Here is a 16,128-nt window from a genome sequence, read left to right on the forward strand (position 1 = left end):
ATACTTAGGAAGAGATAAATTATCAAAGTTTTCTTTGAGGATCATCACTGTTCTAGTAGCTTATAATAGTTTAAAGCTACATTAGATGAACATTAAAAACAGTTTTCCCTAACAAATGGCTGACATATTTACATGTTCATAAAACAACCCGAAAGTTTGAAACTGAAGGTTAAAGAACATTTTATTTCTAAGCCAATAAAATCCATGTATGGGTTAATGCAAACATCATAATGTGATGAAATCTTAACGTAATTATTTTCATCAACAATCAAGTGGATTAATGTACCTACCTCAAAATGAGTGGGAGCAACTAAGATAAACTTGTCTATATAGATGATATTCTTTTGACAAGTATATGTTACAGAAGTCAAAGCATTGTTAACACAAACTTTGATATAATAGATCTCAGAGATGTCTCTTATGTAATAGATATCATAATGTACCGAGATAGACCCAATGGGACAATAGTATCGTTCCATAAGTTTAACATTAAATGGGTCCTTACATATGTAACAAACAATACTGCTCTTCCTTTAGAGGGTAATAGGATAAATGAGATTATTTCCTTACGCTTCATTAATTGGAAGCCTTATGTAAGTTTAAGTCTATACTCGTTTAGATATTACTCACATTGCAACACACTATATACGTCTAGATTAACGTGAAGCATTTAATAGAGTATTAAAATATCTTTAAAAGAAACGAGAGGCTAAAATTTAAAGAAGAAGTGAGAATTAAAACCGGTTGATTACTCTAAATTGTGATATTCAAAGATGACAAAATGTAATTTCGGGTATATCCTTATGTCAGCAGACAAAACCTCTCTCATGGAGGAGTCATAATGGACTGATAACAACAACCTAAGTTATAACGACATAATATACTCACTAAATGTTGTTGGAAATTTATCAGTGGACCCATAAGTTTATTGACTCCATATAATTAATGTTTTGAAGACTTAGTGTGATAAAGTCAGCTACCATGACTCCTTGAACAGTAACAGTTCGAGAGGTGCTGCATTAAATTTCGATACGCAATTAATTATTCGTTTATGAACGAATTGAGGAAACTAAGTTTTGTATCGAATACATTCATGATATGCTTAAGGATCCTATAACTGAAGGGCTATTACCCATAAGTCTTATTAAGAGAGCTCATAGACGGGTATTATTTAACGGCCATGCGCAATTGCATATCGTACTATGAATGACTAAGTATTAGTTAATTTTCCTCATCAGTTTGATTTTGTATGTCTCTAAAAATATGTCAAGTCGACATAATGGCATATAGACAAATAAAGTTACAAATCAAACAAAGGGCTTATGCATATTTTGATCATGACGATTAGGTTTTAAATTAAGGCTATAGTATGACCAATGGGGGTCCTGAGTCACATAATGATTCAACGGCTGTATTTCTCTGCTATAGTACTTGTTTAAGGCTAAAATGAGTGTTAACTCCTGATCAGACTTATCTAATACTCATAATAGATGATTACTCGGCTAAGTGGGAGAATGTAAGATTAAATATATTTTATGTTATATTTAATCTAGTAGCCATTATAATCATTTACATTATATGGATCAAAATATATAACAATCCTATTAAATAATTAGTTGGTAATTGTTGATGGGCCAAATTACCCTTATTAACTAATTAGGGTTTCCTCTTGGGTGCATATATAAGGAGACTTATGTAGAGGTTCTAAGGTTAGACACATAACCTAATAATCATAACATCAATATCGACCTCCATCTCCATAGCTGAACTCCCTTATTCGGTTTTCATCATCACCATCATTAGATTGCACCCTAAGGAGGAACCAGACCAAGCTGACAATCATGTCAAACACTGTTGTTGCGTCTCCATCTGGATTATCTGCTGGCCTGTACTGATGCAATCAAAGGTATGTTTTCATGTTTTCCATTATGTTTAAACAGAACTGATCAACACGCAAAACAGTTATATCCCCTTACACTCACGTCGTTTCAACAACCAGGCCCAAAATACAAACAACCCTACTGGACTATAGACACTTGTTTGACCCATTAATTACATGGCCTCAGGCCCAAGTTCAAATAATCAATAAACAGTAAATTGTTTGACCCATTAAACATACTAATAAAACGTAAATAAAGCTGATGCGTTTTTTCTTCTTCTTCGAACTCGGTTGTGCTGATTATCGGACTTCATTTCCCCTCCAAATCAGTGCAGCCGTAGTTTGCCATTTCATGCTACTCGTCTTTCTTGTCGGTGACCTCAACTATGATCACCAAATCATCGTCGCTCGAATCGTTGATCCAACCATCGCTCTTTTCATCGACCGTCTTGCTTTCTTCATCAACCTTTGCTCCGCTAGTATCCGCTTCATGCGTGTTGTCTTCATTCTTTTCGCGCTTGGTCTTCATAAATTCAAAATACTATTCCACCAATTCAATGTAACGGACATCCCGGTGGACGGGAAGAACAAAACGATTCCTTGTGTTGCATATGCTCCTAGACTCAAAAAGCCTTGAGTTTAGAGCAATTGTTACTTCAAGGAATTGAAACTCACACTACCGGTGATACATGTGTGTTGAAGAAAATGTTTGGTGATAGAGCGAAAGGTTTTGATGTATATGAAAACAAGTCTGAAGTGGATTTAGAGGAGGAGTATTTGGATAAGTTCTACGAGAACTTAGACGTTGAAAATGGTTATCTCACCGAAAAGGAAAAATTGCAAGAGTATATTGAAGATTATTATGAAAAAGAGTTCGAAGTGGAGAGACAGAAAAACAAAGAAAAATTCGGAGAAGGCACTTCGGGAACGAAAAATGTTGATGTTGAATACTCTAAGCGGGCGAAGTTAGGTTTGATAACCTACTTAGAAGGAATGGAAAAGAACCCGTTAGAATCACGGGAAGAGATGCGACGGAAGGCGGTGTCGAAAGCTCAAGACGAAGAAGATGTAGTAGAGAAAGATACCATAATCGAAAGTTGCCTGGACGTGCTCGATTTAATCATTCTACACGAAGAAGTGGCGGAACATAAAAGATTCTTCAAGGCTAGTATGAAAGAAATCGTAACATTGTTCATACCATGTTACTTTGGAATTTGCAAGACAGGCGATGTAATGCCCCTAAATTTAAAATCATTAACCACTAAGAAAACCCTAATTAAGACACCCAAGTAATTCTGCACTAACCCTAAAATTTTCAGAATCATCAGAATCAGGATCAGGGCCCCTAAAACTCAGGGGGGGCAAAACCCTAGTTACGATTATCCTCATAACTATCTGTCAAATTCGAAATTTAAGAAACTGTCAACACAGCAAGCCTAGTTACACACGTAGCTACCCTATAAACATAGGTTACCCCTCGCGTAGCGCGACGCCCATGGGGGTACCCCTCGCGCTACGCGACAGGGTCAAATTTCGGGTATAAATAGAGGAGTCTGGGACTTGAAATTGGGCACTTGAACGACGAAAAAACTCACAGTATACGCTGAGTTATAGCAGAAATCGTTCACAACACACACAATTCATGAATCGCTGCCGCAATCAGGGTAATAACTCGATCGCTATTACGATTCAACATCCGATCGATTATAACTATCCGACGATTGTCCGAGTGCTGCTCAAAATTGAGCTTATACTTTATTGTTCATCGTGATTTCGACTTGAATATTTGAGTGCTGTTCGAATTCGGACTATGCTCTGTTATTCGTTGTGAATCCGATCGAATTATTAAGTATTATACTTTGTCGTTTGTCGATAATTCGATAAATGAGTTGAAGTATTGCACTTGTTGATTGTTGTGAAGGTTTAATCTCGTGAATTGACGTAAATGCTGTATTAAGTTACTAACCTAGTTTGTGTGCATGTTATTTAAATTAGGTTAAAAGATTAATCAGTAGTCTAAACTCTGCCCGTATAAATCTAAAACATTAGCACAAGGTAGCTTCACTTTGGAGTTATTAAGGTACGGATCCTTACCCCACTCTTTATTGCTTCATATTCAAATTATTATAAAACCACTAAATTACTATATCTGTTAAAAACTCCTCACATCTTTGATTATCGATTCATTTGACAGTCCGTTCGATTCCTATCCTAATCATTTGATTTAACTTGCATGTCATGCGATAGTATTATGTTGTTATACTCATTATCGCATGTTCCAATATATGTTCCGTTTTGTTATGAAAATAAGTTTTATAAGTTATGTGAATAAGACCATTTGTACTCTGATACCCTGAGTATCGCTTCTCGTGGAGTGTCCCACGAGCATGTTGTTGTGGCATCAACACCATGTGCTCCATCCGTGACGGAGAGATCAGTTCACTGCGTCTCTTAAGTACAAGTGTGGTACATAAGGCTATTAGGAGGCGTATGAATCGATCCTAGGATTTAAGTATAAGGAGGTGGATAACGGGTATGCCAATTCGCCATCTCATGTGATATTTATGCAGGAGTAGCTACCTGAGTATTGTCACGTTTTAAGTTTGCTCATGGGTACATCCGTAAGATATGATGATGAAATTATGTCCTTGCATCGTATCATTTTCGCATAAAGTTCCATCCGGATAAGATTTCATATGAAGCATTATTTGTTATTTGAGCCTAAAATTCCGTACTGAGCATTCGGCTCATTCCGTAAACTTTTTGTATATACAGGTCCACAGGTTACTTTGGGAGGGGAAAAGAGAGAAGAATAAAGCCTAGGAATAAATCTGAAGATATTAGTTAAATAAGATGAATGTCTCCGCTTGTATATTAATCTTAATTTTAAAAGTCAGGTGGTTGTATCCTTATCAAATAAATAAATGGAATTATGACTTTTGTTTATGTTACCGTTATTGTGACACGTCAGCCCTTCCGGGTTGGGGTGTTACAGGCGAAATGCCACCGACACTCTTGAACGGTAAACCCGTTGATTTGGTTGCACTCTACGAAGTTGTTAAAGAGTATGGTGGATTCAAGAAGGTTATACAAGATAATGCATGGAACAAAGTCGTTGTACAATGCGGTTTCGATTGTGATGACGATTATGAAGTGAAGGTCGCAACACCGTGAACAAACGGATAATCTTTTATCTTTTCTTCCATAATCAAACCGAAATGTCTTTTGAAATGCTTAAATAATCTCTTGTTTCCGGTCATATGCATCCTGTAATTAGGATCAACCACCCAGATCGAATCCCAATCCCCTCCGCAAGTATCGCTAATAATATTATCACTTTCTACAGGTAACGGAGTCAAACTAATGAACTTACTCAGGCATATGGATGCAATGTGACCGAATTCCTTGCACTTCAAACATCGAATTCCTGGTTTCCTTGGTCTTCCGACTGGTCAAGAATTTTTCCAACTTGTTTTCTTGAAGAAGTCTTTCGGAATCGTCTTCTTGGGGAACTTGTTAATTGGCGACTTCCATGAACGAGTGGAATGCTACCCCTACGCGTATTGTTTTCTTCAAGAAGTCTTCAAGACCTAATTAAGTTTAGGGGAGTGTATTGGAATAGTAAACTTAATTATTATATTTATTAGGATGTTTTAGTTTGTTACGTAACTAATTATCGAACCGAGATGACTATTAACGAATTGGTGGCACCGTTTCATGTAACGGTTATTCCCGCCAATTCCTACAACCGTCATCCTCATATGTATATATATATATGTATTAACCGACAAACTAATTTCGGTACCAAGAAAATTCTTATTATTATCAATTGTCCACTGTTTCTTATGAATATGCAATCTGATTCGAGTGATTATGTGAGAGATATGAGTATAATTTCCGCTGGGACGATGATAACGGCTTACGCTAACATGTGGTATCAGAGCCCATGGTTAGAAAACGAAGAATTAGGAACAGAATTACACGATCCTGGGAAGATACGGATGAAGAAGATGAAAAACAAACACGAGAAGAGGTGAGAAATAAATAGCGATTCAGATCATATAAGTCCGCGATTACGCGCGATTGCAATCAGTTAAAAGAGATTGCATTAATGGAATTGCAATATGAAATTGCATTACTGGAATACGAATCGGGACGTCTCGAAGATAACGGAGATAAAGGCGGAGTAATAATAGTACAGAAAGAAGTGAATTCAATGACACAAGAAATTGAATTCGAGAAACAGGACAAAGAAGAAGACGATCCTGAAAGAGATGAGATGGCCTGTGAAGATGTTCTGAACATAAAGGATAAGATACAACAAGACGAGGACTGTTGTTACAATAGAAAAGACGACAAGGATAAGGCAACGATCGAGAAATCGGTAGATAACCCAAGACATCACAAGAGAAAGAATACATAATATAGTGATGATTTAAAAGATGATTGTGAACAACATGAAAGCAATCGGACACAAAGAATCATGATAAAGGATGTGAGCGACGAATGGCATGATGCTCTGTATTTTAAAGAAGTTTATACAAAAATTACTTCTGCAAATAAATCCGAAAAGATGATACAGAGAAGAAAGAAAGATTTATGACGAACTTTAGCGACAAAGAAGAGAAGGTTTTAGCGACAGAAGAAGAATTTTTGGCAACAGAAGAACTATTAGTTTCAGAAAGAAGATTTAGCAATCCGGATCACGCAAATTTCTGGAAAACGCACGGGAGAAAACAACAAAGACAAAGACGTTATTGCTATCGACGACCGGGACGCACGATTCATCACGGATACATTAAAGAAAAGAATGTAGGCTCTGTACATGAAGTTTATAACGAAGATTACTTGAATAATTATTTCGATAATCTGAACATGTCTTCAACGGAACTGAATGTCCCTGTTAGACAAATTAGAAGTTGTTGAATACGTTTTCAAATTCAAACATGAATTAGAAGTCAAATTCGAAGAAACGATAGAATGGTTTTTAAGACAAAAAACTGGGAATCAATACAAGACCAGTTCTTCCTTACTCAGAGGATAACAGGAAAATCGATTTACTCGATTTGAACATGGTTGTGAACAAAGATGGTGAACTTATGAGAATTGCCTTTGCAATGTATCTCGATGTTCTCAAATATTATTACAAGTTCAAGTCTGTACAAGAGAAAGTTATAGCAAGGGAAGCAATCCATGACAATAAAAGACCATCCACTGCTAATCAAGACAGAAGTAAAAGTGATAGCAAAGCACCAGTGAATGAAGAATCCATGTCTACACAATATGCTCTGTTTGCAGGTAGTGATTGCCTGGGAATGAAGAAGTTGCATAAAAGACGACGATTTGATTTCAAGCAGGTAGCAAAAGCACTGGAAGAAGCCAAACGAAGTGTGCTCAAGAAGTCTTCAAGACCTAATTAAGTTTAGGGGAGTGTATTGGAATAGTAAACTTAATTATTATATTTATTAGGATGTTTTAGTTTATTACGTAACTAATTATCGAACCGAGATGACTATTAACGAATTGGTGGCACCGTTTCATGTAATGGTTATTCCCGCCAATTCCTACAACCGTCATCCTCATATGTATATATATGTATTCAGGGGCGGATCTAATGTACAAGGAGGGGTAGCACGGGCTACCCCTCAACTTTGTCGACGGAGTGTAAAATTAGTACAAAAAAAATATTTTCTCTCCGTTTTATGTATCGGGGATATCCCTGAGCAAATATTAGGATACCTTTGTATCCAAAAAAAGTTTTAGGATACCCGTGAACTTGTCTTCTAGATCCGCCACTGATGTATTAACCGACAAACTAATTTCGGTACCAAGACAATTCTTATTATTATCAATTGTCCACTGTTTCTTATGAATATGCAATCTGATTCGAGTGATTATGTGAGAGATATGAGTATAATTTCCGCTGCGACGATGATAACGGCTTACGCTAACATTGAGGAGGGACGCCATTTTACAAACCTTGATACCGCTAGGCCAAAAGGCCCTTTGACAACTGGTTTATTTAATGATTTTCAATACGCTCATCAAGCCTCAATGAATATTGGGTCTGTAAATTGGTGGTGTATTTAATGATTTCTAATACACTCATCCAGGGGAGGAGATTAGTGGGAATAGGGGGTTGCACTTATTTTAAAACTTGTTTATTCACAATCTACCACTTATTTGAGAAATGTTTATGCCAACACAGTTTGAATACTTATGTAATTGAATATGTTAGATAATTTCCATAGTTTATCATATAGATTGAATTGAATATGCCAGTTAATAATCTTTCTTTGCAGTTTAATTATTTTGAGGTTTTAGTGCATAAACTCTTCTGTTTATAAGCTTTGGGTAGGGTTCCAGCGTGAACAACCTCTCAAGAGTGAACTGCGTGAACAGATATGGACCCTTGATTTTCTTTTTAGTTGTTAAGGGTAGGATTGTAATTATATAAAAATTTAGATTTAAATCATTATTTTAATAATTGAATTAAGTTACATCTTTCCTAATTTAAATTCATTATCCACATTATCTTTATTTATTAATAAGATAATTATCAAAATAAACAACAAATCACCATATTTCAATTTTAATTTTTATTTCAGATTTCATCACCAGAATTCAAATTTTGATTTTTAAGATCCATGTAACCTTCATATTTCAACGGTATACACATGTATACTTGGATATAAATAGAACAATACAGATGTGTACTCAGCATCGTACATATGTGTACAGTAATTCACATGTGTACATCAACATTCAATACAAAAAAAATTATAAGATATCACAAAAACAGACGATATACACATGTGTACATCGCATTAAAAAGAGGGCAAAATCATAACACACATGTGTACATCGCATTTAAACAAATAATTATTTTAATAATTGAATTAAGTTCCATCTTTCCTAATCCTTGATTTGATTTGTGAGAGATTTATGCAACCAATTTAAGAGGATAATTGATTACTTGATTTGTGAGAGATTTATGCAATCAATTTAAGATTGAAATTACACATATACCTTTTTGTATTTAATTAAATGAAAAAAAATTAACTAAATAATTACCATCATGCACTCACTTTAATCTTAAAATCATAAAAATCAAGGGCCCAGATCAGTTCACGCAGTTCACTCTTGGGATTTTGTTCACGTTTGAACCTAATCCTATAAGTTTTTGCATCATGTGTATATAAAAATATAGATTGAATTGAATATGCCAGTTAATAATCTTTGCAGTTTAATATTTTGAGGTTTTAGTGCATAAACTCTTCTGTTTATAAGCTCTTGCATCATGTGTATATAAAAATATTACGTTTTGTTTATATATCCATCTGTATCTGCAAAAATAGACTATCAAACATATAAACTAGCGCGAATTTTTTCAACAAGCTCAAATTTCAGCTCGTTAACAGTTTTATCTAGCCGAACTGAGTTCACACCACTAAGTTTTGAGCCTAGGTGGAGCCCGAAATGAAGCTCACTAAAACCAAACAAATAAATAGCCACGACACAAAGTGTCCCACTTGTATTCATGGCTTTAAAGTCGACACTCAGAAATACAGCTCCAAATGCATGCTGTCCACATATAACTATGATATGATCCACTTTTGAAATCCTCATCTCCTCCCCAAATCTACAAGCTTGTAGCGATCTAATCTACACAGACAGAAATGGAATCTGCGGCGGTGGTTCTGTACCCTTTTCCAGGGATGGGCCACCTGGTTTCCATGGTGGAACTTGCAAAACTAATCCACATTCACGACCCTTCACTCTCTGTTAACGTCTTCATCACTCCGGCGCCTTTTGATACTACTGGCTCCACTGAAAACTACATCAACACCGTCTCCGCCGCCACTCCTTCCATCAACTTCCACCGTTTCCCCACCGTCCCACTTCCACCAGACTTCTCTTCAGATTTCATGGACCTTGCTTTTGGTATCCCGGAGCTTTACAACCCAATTGTCCACGACACCCTCGTAACCATCTCCAAAAAATCAACCATTAAAGCTGTCATTCTGGATTTCTTTTCTAATGCGGCTTTTCGAGTATCTAGATCGCTAAACTTTCCGACTTACTACTTCTATACAAGTGGCGCTTCTGGCCTTTGTGAGTTCTTGTACCTCCCTACCATCCACAACAATACTTCAAAAAACATTAAAGATCTAGACATTTACTTTGATATTCCTGGTGTACCTCCCATTCATGCTTCTGACATGCCACCGGTTATGTTTGATAGAGAAACCGACATGTACAAAAACTTCATAGACACTGCTAGTAACATGGCGAAATCTTCGGGTCTAATTGCAAACAGTTTTGTGGGTCTTGAAGAAAGAGCTGTTGATGCGATTAGGAATGGTAAATGCACCACCTATGATCCAACTCCGCCGCTTTATCTAATCGGGCCTTTGATTGCCAGTGGTAATCAAGTGGATCCTAGTGAAAATGAGTGCTTCAAATGGTTAGATGCACAACCGAGTAGAAGTGTAGTGTTTTTATGTTTTGGGAGTATGGGTGTGTTTGAGATACGCCAGTTGAAGGAAATGGCTATTGGGTTGATGAAAAGTGAGCAAAGATTTTTGTGGGTGGTGAGGGATCCACCACCAGATAACGAAAAAGATTCGGATTCGTGTGGTAAAGATCTCGGGCTTGATGCTATTCTTCCTGAAGGGTTTTTGGACAGGACCGCGGATAAGGGTCTGGTGGTGAAAAACTGGGCACCGCAGCCGGCTATACTTAGTCATGATTCTGTAGGTGGATTTGTAACTCACTGTGGGTGGAACTCGATGCTTGAGGCGGTGGTTGCTGGGGTTCCGATGGTGGCGTGGCCATTGTATGCGGAGCAAAAGATGAATAGGGTGTTTTTGGTTGAAGAAATGAAGGTGGCAGTGGCGGTGAAAATGTCGGCAGATGGGTTTGTGACTGCGGAGGCGGTGGAGGAGAAGGTGAGGGAGTTGATGGAGGGTGAGGAAGGGAGAGCGGTGAGAGAACGGGTTTTAGAGATGAGGCGAAGAGCAAAGGCGGCATTGGGGGACGGCGGCTCGTCCCGAGTTGATTTCTTGAAATTAACCAACTCCTGGATGGACATGTAAATGTTGATACGTGGAATCAATGGTACTTTTTAATTGTTGTTTGTGTGCGTTTGTGTTCGTGAACCGTTCGTTTATACTTTTAGCGAACGATCATAAAGTATAAACGATCTGGACCTTGATTTTTGTAACCTAACCTAGAGTGAATGTTGTGAATATCCATATCTAAAAAACAATCTGCACCTTGATTTTTGTAACCTAACCCATTGCTGTCTCCTCACCTCTATGCATTTTTAATGATGGCAAACAACTTCATAGGTGATGTAGACTAGTCAAGTTGCATTCGTGACCTACTAGAGATCGGCTTACCAACTCAAATCGAGCTGAGCTTAAATGAGCTCGAGCCTGAAAATAAGATCATTTAATAAGAATCCTGAACTTCACTAATCTAGCTTCGGTAGGCTCTTGAGCCTAAACACACACAGATGTGTAATTAAACTACTCTATCTATCTACCCTAATCAAGATGAAAAGAAAATTGTGAAAAAATATTCCTTATGTAGTAACTAACTTACTGAATGTAACTAACTCCTATATTATCTTATCCTAAGGCTACTACTGGGTATGGTGACGGATGAAGACGGTGACGGGATGAAGACGGGGCGGGGGCGGCGTGGGAGGACGGGCGTCGCCGAGGGGGGCCCACATGTTTGCTCCGTCGCAAACGGCACAAATCGGACGATTCGGACGGGACGGAGGGGGGCGGCGTGGGGCGTCGCCGGGCTGAGGACGCTGCCATACCGTGCAACCTAAAGGGAGGGGGTGGTCACTAGTGATAGAATTCTATCACTCACAAGCACTAATCAAGTTCCGCCATGTCATCGACCATTTTTCCATCACTCACAAACTTTTTTAGTGGGGGTGGACATCACTCACCACCACACCCAACAATTTTCCCCCAACCAACAATTACACTCACAAAACAAAAGAATAATGCATTGAAAAAATAACGAAAATCGAATCGCGTGATACTATAACGCGTTATATGAAGAGGTGGGGGTGAGAATTTGATTGTTCCACGCGTTATTAATTTTCCCGTGATGCTATAACGTAACCGCCCCATTGCGCCTAACAGAGCTTCACAGAAAATCTATTGTCGGTCATAACATGAGTAGAATACTGGAATGTATACAAAGCCACATCATCCTCTTTCTCCTCCAATAACTAACGCTAGCTGTGTGTGGCAATTTTAGTTCCCACGTTATATTTTCTAATACATTGTGGGTTTCCAATGCTTCATAATACGTTATTGATTAATATACCATCATTAAAATCATTCCTTCAATTCAAACCCTTTACGCTTCCTTTATTTTATAAACAAAAACCACTAACTTATTTATGATAATGATATAAAACTATATTTAAATCATTCCTTCAATTCAAACCCTTTACGCTTCCTTTATTTTATAAACATTAACCACTAACTTATTTATGATATAAAACTATAAGTTATGGCATTACTGCATTAGTGGTCATGGATATATGACAAAATAATTAGTCATCCAATTGAATCATTGGCTACAAAATTAGCATCCAACCCATATTTCAGACCCTTTAATCTTGCCAAATCTTTAACCTGTTTCCAACAAACCAAAATGGAATCATCTACTGTGGTCCTGTATCCTTCTCCGGGAATCGGCCACCTGGTTTCCATGGTGGAGCTTGGAAAGCTCATCCACACTCACCACCCTTCACTCTCTGTTATCATTCTCATACTTCCAACACCATATGAAACCGGCGCCACTGGTAAATACATCAACACTGTCTCCGCCACCACCCCCGCCATCACGTTCCACCACCTCCCCGCCATCGCTCTTCCACCAGACTTCTCTTCTGAATTCATAGACCTTGCTTTCGGGCTCCCTGAGCTTTACAACTCTGTCGTCCACAACACGCTCGTCTCCATCTCACAAAAATCACGCATAAAAGCTGTCATCCTAGATTTCTTCTCAAACGCAGCTTTTCAAGTCTCTACAAGTCTTAGTTTACCAACTTACTACTTCTACACTAGTGGCGCTTCTGGTCTCTGTGCCTTCTTATATCTTACAACCCTTCACAAAACCACTTCTAAAAGCATTAAAGATCTGAATGCTTTGTTAGACATTCCTGGGGTGCCTCCCATCCATTCTTCCTATATGCCTACGGTTATGTTTGATAGGGAAAGTAACTCGTACAAAAATTTCATAAAAACTTCCAGCAACATGGCAAAATCTTCCGGTATCATCGCAAATAGCTTCTTGGAGTTGGAGGAAAGAGCCGTTGCAACTCTGCGGGATGGTAAATGCATCATTGACGGTCCAACTCCGCCTATATATTTTATTGGGCCTTTGATCGCTAGTGGCAGTCAAGTAGATCCTAACGAAAACGAGTGTTTAAAATGGCTGAAAACACAACCTAGTAAAAGTGTTGTGTTTTTATGCTTTGGGAGTATGGGTGTGTTTGAGAAAGAACAGTTGAAGGAAATAGCTGTTGGCTTAGAGAGAAGTAGGCAAAGGTTTTTGTGGGTGGTGCGCAACCCGCCAACAGAGTCAAGTTCAGGTGCTAAGGAGTTCGAGCTTGATGACATTCTTCCTGAAAGGTTTTTAGCCAGGACTAAGGATAAGGGTCTGGTTGTGAAGAACTGGGCGCCTCAGCCTGCAATCCTTGGTCATGAGTCGGTGGGTGGATTTGTGAGTCATTGTGGGTGGAACTCGTCGCTTGAAGCGGTGGTTTCTGGTGTGCCAATGGTGGCATGGCCGTTATACGCAGAGCAGAAGATGAATAGAGTGTATTTGGTTGAGGAAATAAAGGTGGCACTATGGTTGAGGATGTCGGCGGATGGGTTTGTGGGTGCGGAAGCGGTGGAGGAGACAGTGAGGAAGTTAATGGAGGGGGAGGAAGGGAGAGCAGTGAGAGAACGGATTTTGGAGATGAGTGGTAGGGCGAAGGCTGCGGTGGAGGGCGGTGGTAACTCCCGACTTGATTTCTTGAAACTAACGCGACCTTGGACCGACCAGTGAGTGTTGATCGTAGTGTGATTGCCGATTGGTGATCGTCATATAATATTTTTTTTATACTTAAGATTATCTATCAAAGGGGGTATAGTCTAGCGGTATCAAGATGTGTTGTAAGATATTTTTGATGATTGAAGGTTTACTAGTTTGGCAAACTAAAGTATAGATATGGCAAGCTCTTGGCTTTTGGTTATTAAATGTGTAGATTTAGCCATCAAATTTGAGTGTGTGTTACTATGAGAGTTAGTCATTCCAATTTTTTTTTTTTTAAATAATATGAGTAAACTTTCGTTTTGTTCTCTGTGGTTTGGTCATTTTAACGGTTTTGCTCCAATAGTTTAAAAATAGCCAGTTACCTCCCTGATCTTCCTAACTTTTCACCATTTTGCTCCTCGCCTAAACGCATCCATTTTAGCTGTTAAAGGATGGTCATGTGCCCCTCACATGAGGGGCATTTAAGTCTTTTCTCTTCCAATATTTTTATCCTCTTCTTGTATAATCCTAACATCATCTTTATTATACTACACCGCCTACAATCTTGAACACCAAGAACAACTCAAAACTAACTGTAAATCAAATTTCAAGATTTGGGGGTTTTATTAGAAACCTATTTCATACAATCAAAACCCCATATGAGAATCCGTACAAGAAAGTGAATGAGCATCGGCCAAAAAAAAGATAAATTTCAAGATTTGGGGGGGTTTTCTAAAAACCTATTTCACTTAATCAAAATCGCATCTAAGAATCCAATGCAAGAAAATGAAGGAGTATCAGCCAAAAGAAGATCAGATTTATGTGTTAGAGAGATATTAACACATAACCCAGATTTATGTTTTAATATTTGATTTTTGAATTTTGTATTTGCATAGTTATAGGATCTGATCGATGCATTTTATATGCATCTTAATGAATATTCATTTTAGTAAAATTGCATTGATATGGGCATAAAATATATATCTTTAAGGGTCTGTTTGGTATGCCGTAATGGAATAGACGAGGGAATGGAATGGACGAGTGAATGGAATGGACGAGAGAAAGAAAAGAATATTACCATTCCTTAGTCATGTTTGGTTATCTCAGTAAGAAAGGAATGAATCATTTTAAATAACAAAAATACCCCTACCTTATATATGTAATTACATAAACCATTTATTTGATTTTTGAAATTTTGACTATTTCACATTTTCGTTGCTATATGATAAGGATATCATTCGATCATATTTATAATCATTTACAATTACAATTACAATTACAATGGTCAATTCAATGAACTGAAGAGCAACTTAAACTTTATATTTCTCTTCTGCTATTTAATATCAACCTCGAAATCTCAAAACTCAAAGCAACTTTTGGAATTGACATATGACGGAAGAATAAATTCAACCAAGAGGCCTATAAACAAAGATAAATCAACATAAAAAATCATAATTTCTACATCTGGAACACAAGTAAATGGAATACCAAGAAAAATTAAGCTTTGAGTAAGCACAATAATTAACTCGGTATGAACACATGGCAAAGGATTTCAGTAACAGACACATAAAAGCTTGCTCTGTTTTAATATATCGTAATTTCACCGGTTCACATTGCTTCTAATATGAATCGAGTCATAGTGAGCATAAAAATTCGTTCAAATAGGGATCTAACTTACGAACGTATTGAACACTTTTACAAAAAATTACAGTCTTCTTTGATACCACAAGGGCGTTCTTCCAGCGCGGCGTCGATTTCGTCGTTCTCTTGGCGACGCTTCCGTCGGTGGAGGCTATGGCATAGATGAGTGCGACGGTAGGTTTAGTTCGCTATAATTTCCAAGAGTATTTTGAACGGTGAGAGCGCGGAGGCGGTGGGAGCGATGGCAGAGTAACAACATGGAAGAAAACAATAATTTGGAGGGTTTTGGTAGTGTAGTGTAAAAAGTGAGAAAGAAGACCATTATGATGATGGAGAGCACGTTTTTACGGAGGTGAGAAAATAGGTTTCTTGGGAGATGGATAGAGTAAGCGGAGAGGGCAAAATCGAGAGGTAGATAAAATATGAAACGGAATGAGAAAAAAATAGGGGGGACCGCAGGAATAGATTAGAAGGAATGGAATGAGTTTCGTAATGCCTCATTGCATTCCATAACCAACCAAACAATCTTATTTTCATTACTTTTGAAT

The 16,128-nt window shown here is 37.8% G+C and overlaps 2 protein-coding genes across 2 annotated transcripts; both read left to right on the forward strand.

Annotated features, from left to right (window-relative positions):
- Window positions 1–9,428: 9,428 nt before the first annotated feature.
- LOC110905137 (UDP-glycosyltransferase 88B1-like) lies at window positions 9,429–11,176 on the forward strand. The gene has a single exon (XM_022151019.2). It carries the CDS (start codon window positions 9,559–9,561, stop codon window positions 10,975–10,977), a length of 1,419 nt encoding a protein of 472 aa, XP_022006711.1. The 5' UTR covers window positions 9,429–9,558; the 3' UTR covers window positions 10,978–11,176.
- Window positions 11,177–12,368: 1,192 nt separating this feature from the next.
- On the forward strand, window positions 12,369–14,159 carry LOC110905138 (UDP-glycosyltransferase 88B1-like). The gene has a single exon (XM_022151021.2). It carries the CDS (start codon window positions 12,569–12,571, stop codon window positions 13,970–13,972), a length of 1,404 nt encoding a protein of 467 aa, XP_022006713.1. The 5' UTR covers window positions 12,369–12,568; the 3' UTR covers window positions 13,973–14,159.
- Window positions 14,160–16,128: the final 1,969 nt, after the last annotated feature.

Source organism: Helianthus annuus, chromosome 14 (genome assembly GCF_002127325.2).
Source record: "Helianthus annuus cultivar XRQ/B chromosome 14, HanXRQr2.0-SUNRISE, whole genome shotgun sequence".
Lineage (NCBI taxonomy): Eukaryota > Viridiplantae > Streptophyta > Magnoliopsida > Asterales > Asteraceae > Helianthus > Helianthus annuus.